This window comes from Sycon ciliatum, chromosome 3 (assembly GCF_964019385.1).
Source record: "Sycon ciliatum chromosome 3, ocSycCili1.1, whole genome shotgun sequence".
NCBI lineage: Eukaryota > Metazoa > Porifera > Calcarea > Leucosolenida > Sycettidae > Sycon > Sycon ciliatum.
Window position 1 is genome coordinate 28610712 of NC_088645.1, and position 27554 is coordinate 28638265.

At 46.1% G+C, this 27554-nt stretch overlaps 1 protein-coding gene across 1 annotated transcript in view; it reads left to right on the top strand.

Annotated features, from left to right (window-relative positions):
- The window catches only part of LOC135812635 (uncharacterized), a 58753-nt gene extending 33379 nt beyond the window's left edge, over positions 1-25374 (top strand). Inside the window, exons 5-9 of the mRNA XM_065325933.1 lie at positions 2070-2237; positions 2965-3003; positions 8564-8602; positions 11874-11903; positions 24576-25374. Of these exons, the coding sequence (XP_065182005.1) occupies positions 2070-2237; positions 2965-3003; positions 8564-8602; positions 11874-11903; positions 24576-24841 (542 nt within the window). The 3' untranslated portion in view covers positions 24842-25374. The remainder of the gene's footprint in view (positions 1-2069; positions 2238-2964; positions 3004-8563; positions 8603-11873; positions 11904-24575) is intronic.
- Positions 25375-27554: the final 2180 nt, after the last annotated feature.

Sequence of the window (27554 nt, forward strand, 5' to 3'; positions counted from 1 at the left end):
AGAACTTCAATCTCCCTGAGAAGTTTTTCAAAGTAGGAAGAAGAATGAAATTGAAGACACCACCGCAGCTGTACTTATGGTTGTTAATATGGTGGTAAAGACACACCTGGCAGTATGGCGGTAAACACACGCCTGCCCACACACGCCCTCTAAGCTGCAAAGTTCTGGCACAGAGCTCTCCTTCTCACCACCACCACCACCACCACCACCACCACCACCACCACCACCACCACCACCACCGCCATCAGTTCGCGCCTGGCGCCTAGTCGATGCATGGTTGGCGGTGTCCGACATAGGAGGCTGGTACATCAAGTACCTTATTGCACATAGAAGATTACACAGCAACGACATAGCTCGATTGCGACGTATGAGTCCTGTGGGGACGAAACGTTCGTCGCAATCTAGACAAGGCGCCAGGCGCGAACTGATCGTGGAGGTGGTGGTGGTGAGAAGGAGAGCTCTGTGCCAGAACTTTGCAGCTTAGAGAGTGTGTGCGCAGGCGTGTGTTTACTGCCATATTGTTAGGTGTGTCTTTACCACAATTTTATTGATCAGGAAGAGATAAAAATTTCATACTTAGAACGTGTGTGCCTTGGACAAATACTTTTCACCTTAATCCTTTAGGCCAAGCAATTTGTGACGTCATGTCCAGCGCCGTTTCAGGCGACTTTCTCATATCCTCCAACACATTTGGTTGCGGTTGAGCGACGAAGAATGAAATCGGGGTGTGACCGATGTCTAGCATCTCAGTATCGTGTTGAAGCTGTTTTCTAGGTTTAATGTGGTTTACAACTATCGATTTCCTTCACGAGTCTGAGCTCGTCATAAGTCTGTCTGCAATAGCTCTTCTGTGAGCGAAGGCTTTTCAATATATGTAAAGTAGAACCGACAGTGTGATGGAACATCAAACGATGCGCACTCATAATTCAGGAATAATAACATAATATTATTATTGTATTCTCGCTGTCATTTGGAGACCCACAGTATTTAGGTTAATTAAAGTCTTTCACAAACGAAGACGTGTATTTTGCGCCATTACCTGTGCATCTGCCTCACAAACGCCGTCGATCATACAAAGAGTACATTATCCATTGGTTTCAGGGAAATGAAAACGGGAAAGTCGGAAAACAAAGTTGACTATTACCACCAGGACTCGAACCAGGAAACATCGATCATGCGCTACATCTCATGTGCTGAAGTTCTTGGAGTAAATTATTAGTAAAATGAAATGTTAGATTCTTGAAAAGAAATTGAGTTTAAGGTGGTCAGCTATCCCCAGTATATACTGAGGTACTCAAGTGTTGTGTGTTGAATACAGAGCCAGTAGCTTCCGCAGTGGATTGTTCTATCGAAAATCAATACACAAAAATCAACAAATAAGATAAATTGTGCACTCATAACAACAGCAAAAATGAAGAAAGTCAAGTTCCATAACGTTTTCTTGTGACTGTCATCAGTGGAACGCCGTCACATAAAAATGTAATAACTAAAACACACACTTATATACATGTAGCTAATATGGTTTCAGGTAGAAATACAGCAGCTAACAAGTACAAAAAGCGAAGTTTGCACCTTTGCAATGTGTGAATATAGTGTATGTGAGAAAGGTAGTGGCAGATGAATGTGATACTGTGTGAATGAATGTAATGGTGCGTGTGTATTATTTGAAGAGTGTGAGTGATACAACGCTGCAGGTGTTGGAAGCTGTGTATATTCGTACTCGTGACCCTGTGCTATGTAAACAGAAAGAAAACGTTGTATCACTCACACTCTTCAAATAATACACATTTTGTGACTAAACACCACTTTACTACTGTGAACTTACTTCAGTCATGCAGATCCTCAGTAGGTTATATAGCTATATACATATACCCATTCGAATGTAAGCTGTCCAGTTCAGGTGTTTTACTTTCACAGAGGGCCGTCAATATGGTATCTGAGTTGTTATACGATCATAAGAATGTGGATCAACATACAGCTCACTCAGTTAACATAGGAGTTCATCTTCAGTGTTGTCTGTCAGTATGCAATGATCTACTCTCTGTGTTATATTTTTGTTCTGTGCACAGCAACACATTGTCCAGAGTTAAGCTCGACAACAGTTACGACTTTACCAAGGAGAACTATTGGCACCAGCATCACTGCATCATGTATGTCTGGTTATGGCAATATTTCAATGCCAAGTACAGTGATTTGCCAAGCTGATGGAACATGGACTACACTACCAACTTGCCAAGGTTTGGGAACATGATGACAACTTCTTCTTTATCTTACTTTTTAACTTCTTAACTTCTGCCAGTATAATTACCACAGTATCTACTTCGCCTCAGGGTTATTTGGGAAGTTGCCATGCAGGGGTGTTGAGCGCGTCCTTCGGCACCGGGAATACAACTAGCTCGACTCTGTATCTAATGAGTGAGGACGACCCACACCTTGATCTGGTGAGCTGGTCATGGAGATTTGCAGTCAGATGTGTCGCCGCCTTATTTATTTGCCATTCCGTAACGTCAAAGTAAAAACAAAATTTGAAAAATTTCACTCTAAGACATGTTTTAGCTGGTTGTGGCCCATATACAAATTACATCCTTCATGGTCCCCATCTCCTTGCTCCCAAACGTATTCCTCTTTACATTACTCACGTGTGGTTCTAAGCCAAATTCGCCCCCTTTATTGATGCATGTAGTACATTGTATGTCATATCATGTGGGGTAGGTCTAGGTAGCACCCGCTGGCACTTCAGAACTTTACTCAGATTTTGGAGTTACAGCTCACTGCCACTAAAAACATACATGTACATAACAAGTAGAAGTCGCAAAATGTGGGGAGATTCTAACACCCCGTATCATGGCAATCCCAGTTTGAAATGATTTTGTAAGTGCATCATATTATGATGCCTCCGGTAGTTCTGTGTTTAACTCTGATACGCTGTGTTCTATGCGTGCGTGCCTGTAAACATGTGTTCAGCTCACCGAACAACTGAAGTGTACAACCCGACTGCCATCGGTAGGTGATTTGCCTGTAAATCAAGCACACATCCACTGAAACACAAAGCCTGTGTGGTTGAGTGCCATTGGTCAAAACCGAGAGTCCCGTGGTCCACTCTTGTTCTTGTATGGTTGGAGGGGGGGGGGATAGTAAATGTGTTCATTAGATGTTTAGACTGCGGGTTGCACACGGCATATGGCTTGGGACTCCCTGGTGCCGTATTTACCTTATAGACGTAAGGGTACAATAACGTACTTACCTTACAGGCGTGCGGGTACAAAGACATAATCACCTTATAGGCATCCGGGTACAATGACGTAATCACCTTATAAGCGGGTACAGTGACGTAATCACCTTACAGGGGATTAGAACCCCTTTCTCGCACCAAAGTATTATTTTTGCTACTTGACCATGCAACCCCCTTTTTTCGATGCCAGGTTGTGCACTATCCGCGGCTTCCTCGGTCTGCGCACGAGCTCGATCTTTAAACAGCTCCGCCTCACCACCCTGGAGGACATGTTTAACATTAAGCTCTTCTCCCGAGCCTCTTCTCCTGAGCTAGCTCCCTCTTCACCAGCTTCTTCGTGAGAGTTACTGGTGACCGTACTCGGGGAGTAGCACATCACCTCGTTCGAGTACCATTTTGGCCCGGTTACGCGGGTCGAGCGACCATGCAGGTTATCGGCGCAGTCCTGTGTAACCAGCTCCCGCCTGATCTCCGTTCCGAGCCCAGCCACCTTCAGTTCTGTGCCCTGCTGAAAGCGCATCATGGCTCCGTTTAAATGCTTTTCGGCTAGTGTGTTTCTGTGGTTTAGCGGACTGAAGAATAGTAAACGTGTTTTGCAATATGTATGAAGCTATTTTGTATATAGTATGTTCCCATTCCGTTTTTGCTTTGGTGTAGCCCTGAGGTTGATTGCTTATTTATTTCTACCCTTCCTCTTTCCGTACTTCTGTCACCCCCCCCTCTCTCTCATTCCTTCTGTCGTCGACATGTTTCAAAGGAATCGCCTGTTTATGGTGCGACGTTAAATAAACTTCTACAACAACAGGTTTCAATGCTCGTGCCGAGGCCCCTGGTCGGTCGAGTTGCTCCCTGTACATCGGCACGTCGTCTCTACATCCCCTGTGTCTTGTTGTTGTGTTTGTCTCCACATGTCTCTTTGTAGGGCTGTATTCCCAATAAAATAAAATAAATAAATAAATAGGGGTCCGGGTACACTGACGTATTCACCAGCCTGGTCGTTAATTTCATATGGCATTCAATTGACCGAAACTTTGGTGTCTCTTGATGGATCTGAGTGATATTTTCACCACACACTCCTGCCAAATAGCTGAGGCTGCAGTCACCTCACTAATCATCTCATATTTTCAATGCTCCCTTTATTTTACTTTAACAATTTCGCAACCTCTCTCTCCCTCCCTCTCCCTCTCTCCCTCCCTCTCTCTCTCTCTCCCTCTCTCTCTCTCTCTCTCCTCTCTCTCTCTCTCTCTCTCTCTCTCTCTCTCTCTCTCTCTCTCTCTCTCTCTCTCTCTCTCTCTCTCGCTCGCACGCTCGCTTTCTCTCCCACTCTCTCTCTTGCTCTCCCTCCCTCACCCACTCTTGGTGCGTCTAGGTGGCTTTGAAGTCGAGACTCTAGGTCGGCGGAGCTCTTTAAACCTCACCACCCCTGTCACGATTTCCCAAGGCGAAATGTAGCCTACGAAATGGTTTCTCTAGACTAGGAGAAGATGCTGAGTATTCTCCATCTCTCCTGAGAAATGTTCAGCCAAAATATCAAAATATACGACATTATTACTTGAATCTCATTTGACTGACTTGCCACTGCCATCTAGATCACACAAGAAGTTCATGGGACATTTTACTTGGCAAACTTGCAGTAAAGCACCACTTCTTGCTCCAAGCATAACGTTTCAAGACACTATCCGCTCATCCGTTGAACTTGAGTAGGCTAGTGAAACTACCCCTCATCCGTTGAACTTGAGTAGGCCAGTGAAACTACCCCCCATCCGTTTGTTGAGTTCAAAACAGGGCGACTGACGACACATTATCCAGACATTACAACGGGAACAGATAGGTTGGGGGAACGACATGTATTATAGACGATGAGACAAGAGACCAAGACGAACGAAACGACTACATTGAAGAGTGAAAAAGAGATCATGTCTGAACGGCAAGATAAAGGGCCTGGGGAGCTATGGCAAATATGGGCGCGCAAGTAGCTACACAGGCCAACGGAACAAAAGGAGACAAAAGGTGAGTACGCAAGTTCATGCAGGCCAGCTAAAAAAGGTACGGGAGGAGGTACCTAACATACCACCTCTCCATGAAAAAAATCCCGAGTCCTCGCGGAGAGGAAAAAAAGAAAGAAAAAGATTAAAAAAATTACTGAACGAGAAAAACACACACACACACAACGCACGGGCCTCACAAAAATGTGTACTAAAAAATGCACTACAGATCATTACAACCGTCAACGTTCCTGTACTACTCATACTATAGTGTGTACATTGCTAATAAAAACGGGCCCAAACGCCCCTTCAAAACATGGCACAAAAATTAACTATTGGAGTTCGACGAGGGACTTGAGTTGTATTCTGATGACTAGTATTTTGCACGGCTAATAGAGCCTAGTTACACTTTAATATACGACATAAATAAGAGAGCGTGGCTCACCATGATCTGACCCCTAATATTAATGAAGGACACCCGCGCGCACACACACTACAAAAAATTCACGAAAATACATTTGACGAAGAAGGAACGCATACAAAACGAGAAAGAGAGAAAGGTAGCTGACCTGCATGGCTTGAACGACACGAGGTTGACATAGACGAGACGAAGTTGGCGTAGGAGAGACGAGGTTGATAGAGACGAGACGAGGTTGGCGTAGGAGAGACGAGACTGATATGGACGAGATGAGGTTGACATAGACGAGACGAATGGCGGTTGAGGACGGCTGGGCATGGGATGATCTCAGGGTCGTGGATCGCTCAATAATCGGGCGCCAATGTTGAGTTCGAAACAGGACGACTGACGACACATTATCCAGACATTACAATGGGAACAGGTAGGTTGGGGGAATGACATTTGGCCCAACTTCTGCGAAAACCAGGCTTAGGGTGAAAATCATTTTTTTGAGAAAAATGATGTTTTGTAAAAAGGTTGTGTCGCGTGGACGCTCGAGTGCAGTGAAGTGGAACCAAAGAGAATCTCGCTTGTTTGAAGAAGTAGCAGTCATCAGGTCATGGCAGGAAGGGTTTCAGCGGTCAGGGAAGTCAAAGGGCTTCCGGTAGAATCTGCTACTAGTACTCCTCTAGTCCCAACGAAGAGTTTTTGAGCTGATCGAACGGATTCCATCTCCTTCACTCAGGGATGGCGAAATTTCTGCGCTAGCTGCTGCTTGCGGAAAATGGTGAAGAAATCGTCTCCAGTTAGAGTCGTGATGGCGATAGCGAGAAGAACCTGGACGACATCGACCCAGCCAATCGAAGTATGGAGATACTAGCTGTTTCTGGGCCTCACGCAAAGGGGACACGCGCAGCAGAGCTCATACGTTTGCAGCAAGTTCACTAGGAAAAAGGCTAGAAGTGCAGTGTGAAAACTGTTTTGAATTGAAGTCCTTGGCGATGAAGTGCTATTGAATGCCAGGCGAACGAGCGAGCAGATCGAGAGGCCTCCACTCGAGACTTTCCTCGCTGGACAGCTAGCTCAAGGGATTGTACGGCGTGCCGAGATTTCACTTGCTGGTCAGCACCAAGCAGGCACTGCAGCACGCCAGCACACTATCACTATGCGCATACTACGAACAGTGGAACAGTTTGAAAGGCCGTGTTCTTGCTTGTTTTTGAATAGTTGTACTAGATTCACCCTTCAAAAGGTGCCATCTCAACTGGAGTCGGGTTTCCTTGTGGTGTGTAGCGCCAGAGCATGCCAGTACATGTATGCAGCCCCAGAATGTGCTGAGTGAGGACTCTGAGGAGCAAACAAAATTCATGCAGAACTGTGCATGGCCACTACAGCCTGCAGCACCAAGGGGCCGCAACAAGCCTGGCCCCATATGCCTACCTTGTCATGTCACCTAAGCAAAAATCATCCATGTCTCTTCCTTCACTCTGGTGGATCTCTCTTCATTTCTTTCCTGTGATAACAATTTTGTGTTTTTTTTGGATTTTTAACACAATACCCTGGTGTGTTTGAGATACTTTTAATACCACTATGAGTCGACCCACACCTGTAATATTTTGTCTCCTGACCTCCCATGCCCAGTAGAAGCTGAAAATGGGAAAAAGTCATTTTGTGAAATTTCACCCTAAGCCTGGTTTTCGCAGATTCTGGGCCATTTATTATAGGCGACGAGACAAGAGACCAAAACGAACGAAACGACTACATTGAAGAGTGAAAAAGAGATCAAGTCTGAACGGCAAGATAAAGGGCCTGGGTAGCTATGGCAAATATGGGCGCGCAAGTAGCTACCCAGGCCAACGGAACAAAAGGAGACAAAAGGTGAGTACGCATGTGCATGCAGGCCAGCTAGAAAAGGTACGGGAGGAGGTACCTAACACGTTGAACTTGAGTAGGCTAGTGAAACTACCCCTCATCGGTTGAACTTGAGTAGGCTAGTGAAACTGCCCCTCATCCGCTAAACTTGAGTAGGCTAGTGAAACTTGTACTCACAGAGCACTGCCGTTTAAACTGTCAGTATTGTTTTTCTAGCCTAAATATCACTAGTATTACAGAGTGTGACAGAGCTCTCGGCAATTGAAGATAATAAAGAGTCACTGTGACGGGAATGGTCTTAGAGACTGCTTCCCCCATTCCCGTTGGCCTTCCAATCACATAATGACTTCCACTCCTTCTGCAGGCTCTGTATGGTGATCCCCGAATTAGTCTTATTATTATTCATGCATAATGGACAACTATTTCTCTACACTACCTCCCACACCGTACTCTGAACACAGCAGGGAGTCGAATATGACTCCCTGCATTTATTCTGAAATATGAAGCTGGCCACGACGAGGGTTTCCCCTCAGTTCTTGGTTAGTCCAGAAGGAGTGAGTTCGATGTGTTGTGTCGACTGGAGCTGCTAGTAAATTAGTATGCTTACTGTTACAGTCACCTCTACCATTACACTGCGCTCTTTAGCCGACTAGACCCTCCTTCACACAACCATCACCACTGCGAGGACGATATGGATAAACTCCTTCAGACAGTTGTTTCGCTAATACATAGCTCATCCGTGAAGGGAAATGTTAAACACCACTAGGGATACTAAAGTCCTGTGCAATCATACAGTGACACTTTGTTTCAAGCACAACAAACGCATGTTTTACCAATGGTCCTCAGCGTTCGGTGTGCATTTGCACAAGCGATACTTATACCGCAGTCTGGAGTTCGAAAGGTGTTAGTCGCGCTGAAAACAGAGAGCCAGTGTTGGATTGCACTGTATGAAGCAAGAAACCAACGGTTTTAATGAACTAGCAACTCTGATACAATTGAAGGCATCATGTAGATTAGTATGTGCTGGTGGCCATGTGTCAAAAGTATGTGTGTATGCCTGCGATTATGTTATTTCAGCACTTCCAACAACTGGGAAATACAGCACGACTTCCGGAAGTAAGTGGTATGCCTACACATGCAAATCTAGTACACATCAAATAAGACTCCATACCTTAGTGCCTTGATCGTTGAAGGGTTCTGGTGGTCGAAAGGATGCGGTAAAATCGGCGTCTAGCCAAGTCTTTCGTGTAACGTTATTGTGATCCTTTCTTTAATTAAGTATTGGTCGAGGACAGCGGGCCAAAACCGAGAACACCTTCTTCCAGGCTGGGCTGCCGCAGTCGTTTTTCGTATATTATTTCACACTGCGAATGCCCAAAGCGTCCGGAGTGGCGCTCTTCTCTCGCTGGTTTCACCTTAGAGGATAATGTCTGAAAACTGGAAACATTTGTTACTTCTTTTCGCATGCTTCATGCAAGTTTTGTATTTAATACGCGGTTCGGTGGGAACTCGGTTAAAAGGATTTTCAGCATCCGTAGAAACGCCACCACCGTGCAAATATCAAAGGCAAAATAGACCTCCTAAAGCATTGGGGGAGGGGGGGGGGGAGGAGGAGATCATCCCACCAGATAAAATGCATAGACCAGTGTACAAACTTCCGTAACTTCGTCAAACATTAACGCATTGCGACAATCAGTACACCGTTGGAAAGGTCTTGACCTCATCTTTCGCGAATATAAAGTTCTTCACGATAGAATAATAATTCATTGAGCGGCGACAAGATGAACACGGAAATCACGGCCCAGAGTGAAGGCGAATTTTTTTGTTCATGACTTCTTTTTGTTGAGGAGTGTGCCAGGGGATTTCCCTTTGGCACGGCGCATGCGTGATGGACATCAAATGAAGCGCTTGGATCTTAGCTTTGCAGCGCAGTTTGAATTGTGAACATCGGTTGAATTTGGGCAAGAACCCGAACAAGAATGTGAAATTGAGTTGTTGTGCGGTTCCGAGGCACGGTGGAGTAGTTTGGAGAGGACGTGGAAGTGGCCCTGATGTGTCTATGGAGCTGAGAGCTGCCAGGATGGATTCGCTTGGTCCTGATCTTTCCAACTAGCCCAGGACGATGACAATCCATCAAGGTGGAGTGAAATGAGAATAAATTTCGTTCGGAGCTGTGAGTGCATACTCCACCAAGACAGTCAGTGCGCTGGAAAGCCAGTGGATTGGAGAAAAGGGGCTCAGCATGCAAAGGGTTAACGGCCTAAAATCCCATTTTATTGCTTCAGGAGCAGAATCTGCCAATTTTTCGAATTTCAGCCGCCAATGGGTAGCTGAGCATGTGCACAGGAGACGTGAGTTGCGAAGTCTGGCGAAAGAACGTCTCTGCGCAATGAGAACGACCTATGTACGCCACAATGTTGAAGCAGAGCATCGCTAGCCATAAGCCGGGCACCCTGGTTAAAGTCTGAGCAAGAGTACACTACATGTATTTCAGTCTTGTTGAGAGTTGCCAACTTAAATCAACAAGATCATCATAACCAATCTTCAAGGTTGCTAAAAGAACTGTAGCTCTGTGCGTGAACAGAAGACCCTCTTTTACGGGAGAAAGACACAATGGATGAAACCGCAAAACAAATGGCATGGAGGAGCTTCAAGAAGACGTCGACGCTGAAATATTTGGATGCAATAATATAAAAGAACGTCGCAAGTTTTGTTCTCTGCGGTATGATTTCTCTTTCTGCGTTCGTTCCAAAGTGTCACAGCACCAGTGTCCACTTTCTCCTAGACAAGTTCTCCGGTCTGAGTTCTTTGTTTTGTAGATTTGACACTCCTTAGTGCGTCTTAAGTTTCATTCGTTTACTTGTGCCTTGTTCACGTGCTATTGTCCCCCACAATTAGGCGCTGCATGTGCCGTTAGGGTTTACAGGGTGTTAGCCGCCATCGTGAGTTCCCTTCGAGAACGGACACGATTATTTCCTTTTTTATTGTCCTTTTTTGTCGATAAAATAACTCGCTCTTCGTAATGTTCTGAGAGGTAATTGTAGTATCCCTGCCCGACCAATACGGAAGTAGTACGGAACTAATACGGAGCTTTGCCTGATGTATATTTAGTGTATCTCCGTATGTAAGCGTACCGCGTCTGCTGCATTAAAGCTGCTGCGCATTTCTGTTTAGAGGAGATTTTGATAATAACGAGCTATTCAACCTCCAGGTGTGCACCGGAGAGAAACTCATTTATTTGCCGCTTCTTCTTTCACTAATAATTATATCTCAGGTGTGTACCTGAGAGAAATAGAATAAAACTAATTCTTGTTAATTGCACCGCGCCTACCACTCGGCTACCCATTACAGTAATCATGCTGGCGGTTACCATTTGTTCCCTTCTGTAGATCATCTGGACTGCGCCTGACCAGCACAGCTCTTGTAGCACCTACTAATCCTATGTTGTCTTTGTCTCTGGTCTTACCCCTACAACTTTGTCGGGATGTGCACATACTGTAAATATACAAAATTTTGGCGATGCAAAATTTCGGCACTTCACGATTTTTGACATTTCGGCGGCGATGTATTTTCGGCGTGGGGTGGAGGGCATGGTATAGCGCGACAGATGCTGTGAAAAATTTCATCGGCGTTTTAATTTTGGTGTTTTGGGTCGGTGCCGATTATAAAATTTGTATAATTTACAGTAGTTTAAAAAATAAATACAAAAATAAAATGTGCTTTGTCCGGAGTGACAGCAGCACTAGCTGCATGTGAAGGAGCATAACATCTAGTTTGGTGGCTGTGATTGTGGATAAATTGTGAACTTCCCTGCACTTGTGTATAAATAACCCCCAGTCCACGAATTGACAGCGCTTATCCAAGGGCGGCTGGTGAAGAATGGACGAGGGGTGTTCACTGTTCAAAGAAATACGGTACATTGGTTTCAAACTGCTGGGGAGGAAAAATTAAACTCTCCGTCCCTTTCTGGCTGTTCCTAGTATACTTCTACTACTGACTGCACATTCTGCACGAATTTTTCCTGATTTACGACTTTTGTCTATACGTCGACTGTCCAAAATGTAGCGCTCATTTATTGCTCATTTTCGAAATAAAGTGCTCCTGGTGGCTCGCATATTCGAAAACCGGCGCTTGGTGCTCGTTTTGGCGCCAGCACCAAGTCCCAAGGCCAAATTTAAACAAAGCAAAAGTGAGTTGTACATGAGGGTCACGGGTAAAGTTGGACGTGTAAGAACGCGAAATAAGAACGTAGCCTGGGGCGTTGAAAAATAAGAACTTTGCTAGGCTGGCCCTCTGAAACCGCGTTCTTGGGCGTACGAGTCTACTGTACATGTATACACTCAAGGCCACATATTTCATCTTTTTTCTGTTTCTGTCTCATATTCAGATCCTAACAACACAGACCAATTTTCAAATGGTAAGTGATGTGCGACTGGTTCACGTCCTCCGTTTTATAATTTTGCTTAGAAGTACATGTACAACTAATTAGAGCTCAAACGGTAAGTCTGATTAACCGGTTGCAGACCGGTTACGAAGAATTAACAGTAAACAGATAAAGATAACGGTTACGCAGTAACTTTCCACTCGATTTTTCAAGTATCAGGTCGTCGCAAAGTATGCACTTTCGCAGGCTGTCGCACGCGTACGCAATTTCTGGGCTGTCAACTCCGTTATATCTGGTCTCTTGGTGTGAGAGTATGTATGAATGAGCATGCAAGAGAATGAACAAGTGTGCGTTGTACTGAATAGGGTACATTTTTTGAATGAGTATAGTCAAATACACGACTAAAAAAGAGTCCGCAGGATTGCCGTGGTTTAAAGGTTATAAGTTATAACTGTTGAACCAACCGTTAGCGTAGCAGTTAAACGGTAGGGGAAAAACCGTGACTGTTTGAGCCCTACTACTAATCAATGGTTTGAGAGAGAGAAACCGAAAATTAGAGCTGTAAGATCTTTTCAGACCGCTCGCTCGTTTTTCGTGGACTGCTCCAGCACGCAGGGAACTTTTCAGAATGATGTTTTAGAATGTTGCGATGAAAAGTTTTTTTGGAGGATTTTGACTGCACCTCGGGAACATTCCATCTCGCGGCACAAATCCCCTCCCCCCCCCCCGCCATTTTGTTTCTTTTAGATCAATGAAAACTGTGTTCAGGTCCGGAGAATAGGTCTTAATAGAAGTTCGCAGAAATCGGTGTAAAATTCGGAAACTGTGTGAAGGTTCTAAAAACCTAAAATAGCAGATTCACTTGGACAGTTGATGAGTGTAAAAAGGTAATTATAAATGGCGCCGTGTTCCACTAGCATTCTACCGAGTTGGTTTGCTGACGTTTCGAAGCTCAATGATCCATGATCCCTATAATTGCACTAATTTTGCGGGGAACAGGTAGAGTAGGAATAGCAGTATTTGCATTGTATTATTTAAAGGATTTCCCAAAGGCAAAGCCTATCGGGGGACCTCCTAACAGTGAAAATGATCCTTCCTTTATATTTATACTAGTGAAGCGACTTGTGCAGGCAAATATATGCTGTTTATAATGAGCACGAAATTGTGTCCGAAATTCTGAAACAGAATCTATAGCGGTTATCTTAGGTGGAAGGCAATTCCATGATTTTCCGATTTTATATAAGAAAAGGGAAGATGAAAACTGCCCATGAGAGCAGTAACAGGATGGCCTCAAATAGTCCCTAACTATCAGCGAGGAACCGTGAACAGAGGTATTTCTATATTTTATTTACTGTCTGCACTTCATGGCGCATAATGAAAATAGCCAATACAAGGAAGTGAGGGTGAAACCACCGAGGGCAAAAAAATGCGGTAAAGAGAAGAAGAAAAAAAGGAAAAAAGAAGCATTACTTGCGAAGAGCTTTGTTGAAAGCGGAAAGTGTCTCCGCACGTCGAATACTATAGGAAAGGGAGAGGCAAAGTCGATAAACCTTGGGTAAACCAGGAGCAGGCAATGATACCTGATTTTGAGTCGTTCTATCACGTCGGAATCAGTCATGCTTTTCCAAGTGTTGGGGAATTCGTTTAAAGAGGAAGTCCGCTGAAAAATTTAAATTTAACAGTCCGTAGAGTTCAGGGCGCTGAGTCGTATGGTCTTTATCCGAGGAGGCTGCGTCCTATGGTTCGTCAGATACGGGCAATCGAACGTGTGCGAATTTCAGCGCCTCACCCAAATCCAGGTGATGACGTCACAGCGTGCAGCCAGGGAGCCACACCATCTAGATGTGGACAAACTGGCCATATTCGGACCCCGTTCGATTGGGAAACCGTTTGTTGCAGCTTCTTCGGACCAAGACCATTCGATTCAGTGTTACAAACACTACGTACCCTGTGATTTTCAGCTCGGTAAACCTCGAGGTTATGCCATATTTTAGCCGTTTCGGAGTTGGACTTTTTCCGTCGGGATGCACTGGCCTCTATGGCTCTAGCAATGCGCTGTGTGCATTCTAGCTGTAGTGTAGTCAGCAAACTCATCACACACGGAACTACGTCCCGCACTGCCGTGCTGGGGTGGGTACAACATGACTCGAGTCACAAGACTCAGAAAACTACATGACTTTACTAGTAGCCAACAGACGGACTTGTAATGTACTACAGTCGTATTGTACAGTCGTGTAGTCAGAGAATGAGCGTTTCTCCTTGCCGGTACGGTGCCGGTGGTTGTGCTTTGAGAAAGAATTTTTTTTGTTTTCCGCTCCCGGCTCATTATTATATGCTACAGCGATGAGTGCACAACCGTGACAAGTGACAAGACAGCGAGCAGCTACCGGACCTAGAACTTTCAGATCCCGTAGCGTTGCGAGCGAAGAGTCGTGCCCGTGGTTCAAAGAACCTGCACCGTTCTCCAATTAAGTAGTCCGAAACATGCCAAGTTCGCACCAAAACATCACCATGTGGCAGGCTACTGGAGTCTAAGCGAAACGGTATGGAACAACATTTAGAGCACTCGCATCACTCGCATCACTCTTCTCCATTTTGGCGACTCTGCCATCCAGCTATCTGATAATTATATCAGCCTCGTCTGCAATAGCTGCTGCTTCTTCATCAGTCGGAAACTCAGTAGCGCTCACTCTTGACCGGCTCACGCGGCCATTTCTTCAGCTGAATATCAAGGTTCCCAGCCCCAGACCGAACTCATGAGGGTCAGCCATGGCTGCACCCTCACTCTCACAAGGAGTTACGTCTTCGGAGTCGCTTGCACCACTTTTTCTCTTTTTTTTTTCGAATGCACTTACTGTGGACAGTGTGACTTTTACAGCTCCATAGTGTTTGACAGCCCAGCAGGCAACAGGCCGGTCTGGAAGTAGGACAGTAGTGCAGGGTAGGGTAGCATAGTGTAGTAGTGTAGCGTAGTGTAGGGGTGTAGGTAGGTAAAGCAGTCAGGGAGAACTTCTTTGCCATGGGCGAACTCGCAGGAGAGCCTGCGATGAAACTTCTCTGCTCCCTCCCGGGTATAGAGCAGACTCTGCTCAGCGTGCTGCAGACCCTGACTTTTCATGTCAGCGAGTCGAGGGATCGTGAGGCGCGTCTCCATCAGCGTGTGGACGACCTCTCCACGCCGCTCCCTGGCCTCCGTGAGGAATTTTTTTTAGACATCGCTGTCGTCACCGAGACCAAACTATCACCCGACAAGGCTACAGTTGCGGAATTCTCAATCCCTGGCTATTACCCCCAATACGTCGACACCGGACAGCGCAAGGCGGCCGATTCGCCATTTGGCTGAAAGAAGGGATGGCGTACAAACAACTGGACATCAACTCTGAGTGTGAAACTCTTTGGATTAGTGTTGCTGCACCGCCAGGCATGAAATTTGGCATCTGTGCTGCCTACAGACCTGGGACGAGTGCAGACAGCGACTGCAGTATCTTCACCCAGCTGGAATCTGACATCGACAAAGCCCGGCAGTCCTGCTCACACATTATTGTGGCAGGGTACTTCAATGCCCACAACCGGGAATGGCTCGGAAGTCCACGCACCTCGGCTGCTGGAGAAGCTGCAGAAGACATGTGCTGTGTACATGGACTCCGATAACACGTCACCTCAGCCACTCGTGGAGAAAACATCCTTGACCTCGTCATGTCAGATGTGCCTGGAACTGTGTCTACCACCACCCAACCACCTCTTGGCAGATCAGACCATGTTGTTGTCATAGCCGACTTCCAGCTTACTGCATCTGTAGACCAACCCACCACTCGTACAGTATGGCGATACCAGCGGGCAGACTGGCCCTGCCTCTCTGCCTTCCTTCGGACTACTGACTGGGACACAATAATCGGCGACGACCCTAACATATCATGTGAGCTTCTGACCATGCGAATCACTGAGAGAATGCAACGCTCTATACCATCCAAGGTCTTCAGGACCAGACCGCAGGACCCAATCTGGTGGACGCCAGTTTGCTCTGCAGCAGTTGACAGAAAGCGCAATGCCTGGTGGAAATTCCGCGATGACACCAGAAATGGGGCGTTCCAGTGTACATTCAAGCTAGCATGCCTTGGCTCAACAAGATGTCTACCAAGAGCCAAAGCCAGACATCTCGACCATGTCAAGCAACGGCTCCGGACGGGCAGCCTGCAGGACAGAGAGTGGTGGAGTGTGATTAAACGAGTTGGAGGGCATGGCCGGGACAGCTCCATCCCAGTCCTGGTTGACCCTGATGCCATGGAATGCACAAAAGCCACGACAAGGCTAACGTCATCGGGAAGTACTTTGCCCAGAAGTGCAGCCTAGACGATGACTTTGCAAAACAGTTGAGGCCGTTCCCGCATGTCCGCCAGCGCACCGCAAATATGCTTGCAACAGTCCACTTCCGCCAAGCCACCGTACGCCGGACACTCCGAGCCCTGAATCCACGTAAAGCCACAGGACCTGATGCAGTACCCACTAGAGTGTTGAGAAAATGTGCCGGCTCCCTGGCCCTGCCCCTATCCAACCTGCTTACCCTGTGCTTCTGCAGTGGTCATCAACCTGCCATGTGGAAAGTTGCCAACGTCGTACCGGTACACAAGAAAAGCCCCAAGTCGAAACCCAGAAACTACTGACCGATATCACTACTGCCCATAATGTCTAAGTGTATGGAGTCCATCGTGCACCGCAGCCTGTCCAACTTCCTGAAGAAGAATGACATCCTTTCTCACAGGCAGTTTGGCTTTCGCATTGGACTGGGAACCTCTGATCTGCTGATTGCTCTTCAGCATGAGTGGAGCCTTGCAGCTGCCAGTGGAGGCCTCGTCAGGGTACTCGCAGTAGATATTGCCGGGGCCTTCGACAAGGTCTCGCACAACGGCGTCCTCCACAAGTCTGCGCGGTGCGGCATAAGTGGCCCCCTCCTTGCCTGGCTCCGGAGTTACCTGACAGACCACCACATCCGTGTCGTCATAGGTGGCCAGTCTTCACCGACCCACCGAATCCAATCTGGCGTGCCGCAGGGCAGCATCCTCGGCCCAACCCTTTTCCTTCTGTACGTCAACGACGCAGAAGACCACCTGCCTGATGGGGCGAAGCTGGCTGTATACACCGACGACACAACACTCTACAAGTGCATCACCACCCGACTCAGACTGCCAGAAGAGACAGCAATCCTCCAGCAGACAGTAGACTCACTGGCAGCATGGGGAAGCAAGTGGAGGATCAAGTTCGAGCCCACAAAGTCGCAGGCATTGATCATCAGCCACCACCGCTCGCCAACCCCCCATCCCCCCCCCCCCCCGAAGACAATACGCTTCCAAGGAGCAGTCGTGCCAGAAGTAGAGGGGCTCAAGCTTCTTGGCGTCACCTTCGACAGGCACCTGGCATTCCGCAGCCATATCCGACAGCTTGCAGCACGCGGAGCCCAGCGGCTCGGCTTCCTCCGTAAGGCATCGGCTGTGCTAGACCCAAAGCACCGGGCAATCGTGTACCGTGGCTTTGTCCGCCCTGTGTTAGAGTATGGCATGCTGGTGTGGATGAGCACAGCCCCCACCACCTTGGCCCGCCTCACTGCCATCCAGCGCCGTGCCCTGCACATAATTGGAGATGGATCATACCTCCCGAGCCTCGACATTCGCCGTACCGTAGCAGGGCTCTGCTTTCTGTACAAGCTGCACTTTGTAGAGGGTCCGGAAATAGTGAAAGCCATTCTGCCACCATCAGCAGCCGCACCACAATGCCGCATGTCTACTCGTGAGACAACCAGATCTGCAACACATCATCCATCGCAACTCACCAGTATTCTTCCTCCTCAGTCACGAAACAACATGCTCCGCTCATTTCCCCACTCCCTCATCATCATGTCTTTCTTGTCTGTTGTTGTCCTGTGGTCTACTTTGATTGCAGCGCATTACTTCTCTCTGATTTATTCGAAGACTGTTTGTTTCTTTCTCGTTTGCATACCATTGATTTGTGCATGCCTGCTTTGCACTTTTGTTGAGCCGCACACGCGGCCGTCCAGCCGCGACGCCGCAGGCGTTGCTCTGCCGTACATATACGCAGCGTACGCGAATCCATGCGTACTGGAAGACCGTTTCTGGGGCGCTTTTTGCGTTCTTGTGTTTTTTTGGCTTTCGTCTTCATTGTTGTTCGTCCTACTCTACAAAGTCAATGGAACATATCTTCTACATGTACTAGCCCTCTGTCAAGACGTTGACGTGTGGCTCAGTGTGTGCTGTGTGCAACTTCAGTGTGAAGTGTCGTTCCGTTACATTCTTTTCTCCTATGTATCGGCTACCAGGAGTAACGATGATTCCGAAACCTTTGGTTGGAGGAGTTACTTTTGCCCCGCCCCCACTTCCATCCAATATGCCCCCGCCCCCGCTGTGCAGCATCTGATGGTACTGTGGTATTCAGAAAAAAAGGAAGAAAAAAACTACTATGGGTGGCCAAATCATTTGAAATAGCACTGACACTATTGCTTTCACGAAGTCGTTTTGACCTAGCTGCACGCTTTGACGTTGCGGAGGGTGTGGCGCGGCCGCATGTTGTCATGGCGCAGCCCCCGAAACTCCGTTTTTCAAACGGAAATATCTCGAGAACGCTTTGTCGGAGACACGTGGGACCAACACCAGCGGCCGAAACTCTACCGACCCTGAAATTTAAATTTTTCACCGGACTTCCCCTTTAAGATAAATGTTATGAGCAAGGGTACATAAGTGGGCTTGGCGGCGCTCACAGAGCGGAGATGAGGCGGTCCGAGAATATAATTGGGCACTACTAAATAACTGGAGCAGTCCAAATAACAGATTATTACAGGGTGCGACAAGCCTCTCGGCCATTGAAGAAAATGTTGAGTCACTTCCACCATTACACTGTGTGCTTAACTTCAGACAGCTGTTTCGCTAGTACATAGTTCATCGGCGAAGGTAGATGTTGAATGATTAAATTATATACATGTATGACCCAACTGATATTGTAGCGGTTTTCACGTACAAAACTGGCATAGCTGAGTTGGTAAAGCGGGAAAAGGAAAGTGTGAAGTACTGTTGATGCGTATGGGACATACTTTCAGGGTCAGAAATTCGGCGCCGAAAATCGATCACAATGACTATCAATGCAGAAATAATGTGCCCGAATCAGTGCACGGTGTACCAAAATCATGGAATTATGCGTTACATGGATTCTCGCATTATTATTTCTGCAAAGATTATTATTATTACATTATTCTCGTATCCGTTCCCAAGGGGAACTCAAGACAATGGGGTGAAAAAACTTAAACAAAAATAAAAACATGGTGATGTGGAGATAATAGTGTTGCGTACATTGAGTACAAAATAATACAAATACAATCAGTGCTTCGGCTGCCTGTAGACTCTGATATAGTAGTGAGCACAAGCACCGTCCACACACGTAAGACAGTCCATATGTTCATGTGATGGCCGAGCAGATGTTGCCCCATCTCGTTCGATCGGCCGCAAAGTCCCGGAGCGTGTCTAGGTGTCAATTCGTCTTCAGTGCAACTGCAGTTAGCTTGCGGTCTCGTTGAAGGATGGTTACCAGGCAGGACCGAGGTGCTCCCTTCCTGTGTTTAGTTGTTTCCTCTGCAGTTAGGTATGCCATCATTGCTTGGTTCCCTGTTGTACCGATTGGTTGGCGTAGAATGTGCCCGAGTAACCGCCATCTAGCTCGCTTGGCAAATCCAGATATTGGCTCGGTGTTGGTGAGCTTATACAGATCGTTGTTTGTGATGATTTTCGGATAAAGGATGCCAAGCATGTGATGAAGCTGCTTTCGATGGCTCTTGTCGAGGGAGTCTTCCAGTGCCTTTGACAAGCCTGCGCAGCCAATGATGTACGTAAGAATCGGGAGGACGTATGCGTTGTACAGCCTCATCATGGTGTTAGTTGTTAGGTGCTGTCGCCGGAGCCAAATCTCTTTCATGCGCCCAAATGCCGCTGCGGAAAGGCTAATTCGCAGTGCTACATCATAGCATGATGCATACAAGGAGCCAAGTGTCTTCACCATTCTCCAAGGCTACTGTCCTCGAATAACGGACTGGTGTGTTACTGCTGACTGTGCCGTTGGTTCTAGGTATATTCTGTTCCATTCTGCTTTTGTAACGTTAACTTTTAGATCCTATGTGTTGAAGGTGCTCTCCGCAAGCAACAGAAGCTGGTCAAGATAGGCTTTGGACGTTTAAATAAAGTCTACGTCATCAGCATAAGCTGTTTCTGCCGATAGGTTTTCATCTGCAGCTGGTCTCGGTGGTAGGACTGAACGAAGGTCACGTAGAGCGACTTCGAGGTAAACTGTAAATAGGACCGGCGAAAGGCCATCTCCTTGAGGAATGCCTTTCGTAGTTGGAAAGGCTGATTCCGCCCTGACCTCAAGAGTGGTGTTTGATATGAGGTACCGAATGATGCGTAGCTCATCATCGATTACAATCTGTTAGCTGCTCAGCACACTCAGTAGCTTGTTTCTGTTCACAGTTTAAAATGCTTTACTGAAATCAAGACCACGAACATGAATTTCAGTGTCAAATCTTTCCACAAGAGACGAAAGCCACCTCTTGCACCAGACTACGTCCGCCGTTGACCTGTTGCAGCGAAAGCCAGGCTGTCCTTGTGCAGAAATTTCTCCACTCCTGGTCGGATTCTATTCAAGATGATAGTTACTTTATCGCCATCATAATATTGGGCACCATTGCCCGTTTGGTCTGCGATACAAAATAAAATTTCGACAACAACAACATAAGAGAGAGGCTCTTCGTGAGTGAGGTTAGCAAAATGATCGGACGGAGGTTAGCAGGAGGACCTTTTGGTTTGCCAGATTTCTGCAGCGGGATGAGGGTGCCTTCGCCGACTTTGATTCTTCGATGATTTTCAAATACGTTTTTGAGCATTGCTGATATGAGATTGGCTATTGTTGGTCCGATGTACTTTAGAAGCTCTCCTGGTAGCTCATGAGGACCACATGCACGTCCATTCTTTAGGCATTTTAGAATGCGAGTGACTTCGGCCTGGGTAATGGGATTGTTAAGAGATCGCGGGATGCCTTCAAAGGCATCAATCATCATGTTGCTAGCCGGCCCTAGTTGCTCCTGAAAGTGCTTGGCTACTATTTTGGCTTTGCCTTCATTGTTATATATCTGCTTGCCATCCATACCGTCAACAACAAGTTCACTCCCAGTGTTGGATTGGAGCTGTTTCACTGCTGCAAACATCTGCATAGTATCCTTGAGGTCTTCAATTTGCTTCACCTTTTTGTCCAGATGTTCTGATGCCAGCTGATGTGTTATCTTCTTTATTTGTTTTTGAATTCTATTTCGTTCCTGCTGCAGTTGCTTACGGCTTAAGATATCCTGCACACTGTTGATGTCCATCCAAATTTTTTCTGTTGCTTTGACAGTGCCTCCACCTCGCCAGTTGCATATGGCAGTCTGGACTTCGGTTTGTTGCCGAGTACAGTCCCGGCAACACCCCGCAGAGCATTATTCAGGGAGTTAATGTTGAGGTTTGGCCCCGATCCACAGCAGAGCTCAGTTGCTGCTTCCCCCATTTTCATTCCAAACCTGCCTCTTGTTTCACTGCGGGAAAACTCGACAAGATTTAGGGGTTTGGCTGATGAATGTTGACCATGGGCTTTCCATACGCAAGGCAGTAGTTTTCGTGAGAAACGGCATGAGACAAGGCGATGATCCGATGATGTCTCAATTCCAGCATAACTTCTGGCATCCTGCAGCAATGACTTAGTGTTGTGTTTACACAGGATAAAGTCTATTTGATTATAGATCGGGGTTCCACGAGGTGTCCTGCCTTCCCAAGTCGTGAGGTGACGGTTGGGATGTTGAAAACACGTGTTGGCAAATACAAATACATTCATGTCAGCAAACTGCACAAGCGCGTCTCCCTTCTTGTTACGCAGCCCCTTCACATGACTGCCAATGCAAGCCTCTCCGTTTCTGCGCGGTCCGACTTTGGCATCGAAGTCGCCAAGTACCAACACAAGCGCGCTCCTCCGGAGGCCGTTGACGACATTCGTAAGTGTGTCTTTAATTTTCTCCAGCTCATCGGGATCCTTCTTGGTGATGGATGGCGTTGGGCCGTACGCATTGACCACGCTGAGCAGTAGCCAACGATCCGCGGTCCCGTACGGTACATGAAATTGAGCGGCAGCAATGCGCTCCGTGGTTCCGACCGGCCATGCGCTGTGCAGGGAATTCGCAAGCAATGGCCCGACAAGAAACCCCAGCCCTCGAGCTCGTGTCTCCGGTGTAAACGTCAGTAGCCGGTATCTCCCATTTCGCTCCTTCAAGTTCTCCAGTAACTTTCTTTCCTGCAAAGCAAGTAAGTCTAGATTGAATTTTTCAGCGTCGCGAACAAGCGCTCGCCGCTTCTCAACTGAGGAAAGTCCTCGCGCGTTGAGGGTTCCAAATCTTCATTCTCGTTCCGCCATTCAAAAATAACAACAATAATACACAGTGTGTGCCACACCATTGAAAGACAAAGCCAATGCTCCTCAGTGCTCAAAGAGCTTGAAGAGCGAAAAAACTTCAAGTTGTCAGCTCGAGACTCAAAAAATAGTCATGGTGATGATTTTCCGCGCCGAATTTCTGACGCTGCATTTATGTCCCATGCGCGTCAACAGTACTTCGCACTTTCCTTTTCCCGCGGTGTGACCTCAGGCTTCCCAGTTTCGTACGTTAAAACGCTATAATTATAATAGCAGCTTGATCCTATAATAATTATAATTTAATTATTCAACATCCACCCTCACTGATGAGCTGTGTATTTGTGAAACAGCTGTCTGAAGAAGTTATCGATATCGTCTAGAGAAGTGTCGTCGCGGTGGTGATGATTGTATGCAGGAGGATCTAGTCGGCTGAGAACGCAATGCAATGGTAGAGGTGACTCAATATAGTCCAAACAACCATTTAATAATCCTTTCATGATGCGCTTCAAGTTTTGTGGACAAATTTGAAATTACACCACACCATGCTGTGTGGCCGTAGTCGAACAGGCGCAAAACATAACAATGGTGGATAGGGGGGGGCGTGGGAAAGGCGGGAAGTGAGTGCTATAAGGACGGAGCTAGTGTAGCGGGCCTCGAGGCAAAACAACCTAACAACTCGAAACAAACTTTATTAACAATTCTCTCTCTCTCTCTCTAGAACGGCAAAACTGCCTCTAGCAGTAAAACTCTAAACTCATTGTGAAAGATGAAATAAACGCAATTTATGGAAATAATCACAACCAGCAACGTACTGTCATGCGACCGTTGTATGGTAGAACGAATGTTGTATTGAACAGTACGCTGAGCGTATACGCAAATGCTGAGCTTGTAGCGTGACCAACGCGTGACCAACGCTACACTAGTGCGACGACGAACATCATGAACGTGCTCTGCAGTGTGTACTCATGACCTCGTATTTCATGTTTGCTAGTTTCTGCTTCATTTTATGGTAGGTACTACAGGCACAACCAGTGGTAGGTGCTGTAAGATTTGTTCACTTCGTTGTATGTGAACTTAAGACATTGCATAGATACCCTACTATTTACATGTATGGGTTAAAACATTTGTGACGTGCCCCTCAATTCCTCTTTTGATTATGAAGCTGGGCGATGCCTCACCTTTATTACGTACTTCACCCGATCTATGGCGCAAAATGCCCAAAAAATAATTATCGCAAGCGCACATCTATCACATCACAATGCTCTTACATTAGCGCTGTAATAGACCATCACCAACGTCTTGTTCCCTTTTCAAGGATGGAAGAACATCGTTCAGGATTAAAATTGCCATCACCAAAGCAACATGAAGACAAGAAATTATTCAAAAGTATATTCGAACAGTTTCCCTAGCCCTAACGATTAACCGCGTATTCCTTCGAAATGTTTAAATCAGTAATTTTCTATCATCTACTGCAAATATGGCAAACGAAATCCGGATCGCATTCCAAAAGCAGCGCCAAGCCTCATGCGATCCCTGACGCCCTTGGATCTGTGTTTGTAACCTGTATGATTCAATGATGACGAGACCTTACTTTGACTCGTGGGCGGATTTGCTTAGTCTCGTGTTGGCATTTTCACTTACAAAGCTGGAGAACGCGGTGTTTTTGTTCACTTTGACGAGGAAAAGCAGAATTGGCCATTTGTAACTCTAAACAAGTAGCTTCTCCTATCACCACAGATATTATCGTTGTAAAAACGTTCGTGAAAATTACAGCATTCCAGAGCGATAGGAGCGGTTCCCCAGTTGGATACTGTCCGGAAAAAGAATTCACGAAAACAAATAATTTTTGTTCCAACCCAACTCCTCCCTCCCTCCCTTTCAGAACCTTTAAAAAGTGTTGACGAATACATGTAGATGGTCAATGTATATACAAGAAATGTCGCAAGTCTATCACTACTCTTAAGGCCATGTACATGTAAGATCGTATCAATATTTTCTGAAACGGAATTGGTCATTCCCTCCTATCCCATAACGAAAGTATTTGGTTTCGTCAAAATGTTGGATATTGATTTTATCGACGACTCATGAGCATGCATTCGCAAAACACGTTCAAATTTCGCTCAACAATTACACTAATTTTTAGGGCTTTGGTGCATAGAATAAGGGACTAATTTTTATTCGTTCACGTTTACTCCCTCCCATTCTCTTTTTCTACCTTTCCAGGTGATGGAGGCATAGGAACAGGCGTTATAATACTGATTGGCGGGATTGGTGGCTTGTTGGTGGCTGCACTGATAGTAGCTGTGTTAGTTTTGATAATACGTCCCGAAAAGCCAAGTCAACCAGCAGAGACCATGCCCAATCTTACGGAAAATGCAGCATATGGAGACGCCGGCTTTGCAGAAAGTGTCCTCACCAAAAGTGATGCTTATGGAGTAGTTCAACCAGCCGAGGATCCACATTACTCGTATGTGGATGTTCACCAATAGTTGTTCAATCCCTGCATTTCTTGTGGATACATCCGTGGTCAATAGTATTGCCTTCTCGATACATACGTATGTACACTGTATATCATGTGCACATTCACATATCTGAAGGTTTGTGGTTTTTCAATAATAAATAAATAAAATAAAAAATATAATAGTTAACTGTGTCGTTTGTATCTTCATAATAATCCATTTTCAAAAATATGCAGGTTCAGCCGTTTGACACTAGTCGTCAGAAAGCCCCACTGTGACCATGGCTAAGAGTATCGGCCACATTCCTTGTTTCAGAACATGTCGTGTTTAATAGTACTTTATTACTAACCTGTTATTTTGTCTAGAGTATTTGTTCTGAATCAGGAATGTGCATGATTTAAGTGAGAAAATACTGAAGTCTGCACTGTATGTATTAGCTGTCCAGAAATGCCTTTTTGTTCTTTAATGTTTGCTTATACGCATGCTATTGGAGCGTGTCTGATTGCAGTGTGAGTATACCGCTCTTGAAGTGCACAATATAATCACGACCATTGCCGACCCCAGCAGAATGTGATGTTGCACTTTCAAGCCCAATTCGCGTAGGACGGAGCGACAACTCACGGTAAATTTGCCGAAAGGTACATGTACAAAGGTACAGATCTGAAAGAAGTAACATACCCGAACTGACTATGAGGACACATCGGCCAAGGTAGTGCAATCTTCAGACTAGGAAGTGACCAGTGGCTTTCCGAGTCAATTTAAGGAGTGAGCTACTTCTCATTCAATTTTACAAATCTTTATTTTTGGTTTTCCTAGGATCATCGATATCGAGTTCATTGATACTAAGTTCAATTAGGTTAAACAAGTTTGTTGTCCCAACTCAATACACAGGGAGCAGGGAGTGGTGCTTGCTTGCAGGCTTGCTGAGTGGAAGCTACGACGCGCTCAGCGTGTGCTCGGGATGGCAGTCAAGAGCCAGTCAAGTTCGGAAGAAAGCGTGTGTTCCTCGCGGGAGCAACCAAATTCATGACTAATAGAGAGAATTTAAAAGATGCACGTTAGTTCTGTGTTTCTTCTCTTTTTTAACATTTATTACTGGCTCAGTATCCGAGTTTAAATAAGAGGACGGGAAAGTGTTTTAAAACATTTTTCCGTCCTCGTATTGTTTGAACTAGCTCTGCCTCTCGGTATTGAGCACTTTCCTGAGCAACCTGGAACCTCTCTGGTTTATAAGACACTTATGCATGGACATGTGTATCCACACGCTGAAGGTTCTGGTGGGGCTACGAAGGTTTGCAACGAAAAAAAGGCTGAGCAAGTTATTGTCAGGTTGGTTTGCTTCAATTGATGTTCCAATCAATGAAACCCAGTATGGTCATGTGATTGGCCAATGCAAGCCTGACGAAACACCTCCTCGTTGAGGTGACATTTGGCAGCATAGTAGTCCAGCAAATGGCACGTCGGATATTCTAATCTTCCCAAACCTTGCAGTACTGGGCCAAGCTCGCCAACAAACATCTGACCAATGGCATACATGTTTGGAAGAAACTGGTAGCTTCTTAGATGTTGCCTTTATTTTACTTAACCATAGGTACAGGCATTGCCGCTTTCTTGCTGTGAATCATAAATGATGCCACAGCTCCTAGGCTATGATTAGATTCGCCTGATAGTTTTGTGCCAGGATAATATTATTATATCACATGATAGGCCATTCCTTGCAGCTCACCAGCATGGCCCTTCGCATGCTTTCACCAATTGGCATTGATGCGATGCTGACGGGCTTCTTTGTCCTAGCTTCTCTCCTTTCCTGTATCATGGCGTGAAAATACAGGATGGGTAAATGGAAAAATGCGCTGAGCAAACTGAATTTTCTCAAAAAGCTCTGGCCACGTGGCCAGTCCCATAGGCTCGATCCAGGGCGATAACAGCCTTGAAGGCACAACGTGCAATGCTGTGTATCTACAAGGCTCCGGCGGATTATGCTCGCGAAATCATGGAATTATGCTTTCATGGATTCTCGCATTATGCTCGTAAAATCCTCATTTTAGGGAGGTTTCGCTCTACGGAATTACGTATGAAAATAACGTAGGAACTGCACGGAATTTTCATACGTAAAAATCAGAGCGATTGGGTTTCGCTCTACGTGATATCTCCACGACTGCTAAACATACCGTGTTGCTTTGGAGACGCGTTGGCTGCATGCGCCCGCCGCATGCACCATGAACCGAAACCGCGTTTCCCTTTTTATTTTGCACGTTGGTGTACGGTATGCGTACCTTGTGTTTCGCGCGGCTTGAACGTTGCCATGGACAAATGCGGAAAATGCGAAAAAATATTTCAAAAAGTCCTACGGAGGACCCAACGTAGGAAACAGCTTTCCTACGGAAATTCGTAGAGAGATTTACGTATGAAAGTTGCCCTCGCTCTCCGGCGCGTACGAAATACGGATTTTCATACGTAATTACGTAGACCGAAACCTCCCTATTATGCTTTGGCACCCGGGGATATTATATTCACTTTGTTGTACTTATGGAGCCTCAAAGTTCGGAAAATTGTGCTTTTTTCGTACTTGCAAGTTGCAAGTGGCCATAAGTACAACAAAATACATGAGTATCCCCATACCAAGCTGCAAAGTGTCCATGCATGTTAGAGATCAACATGGAAAAGAGAAAACATCAGTTCTTCTATTCATCACTTGATTTGTTTTGTAAAGTAAAAAGTAAGTAAATTATCGTGTCCGTCC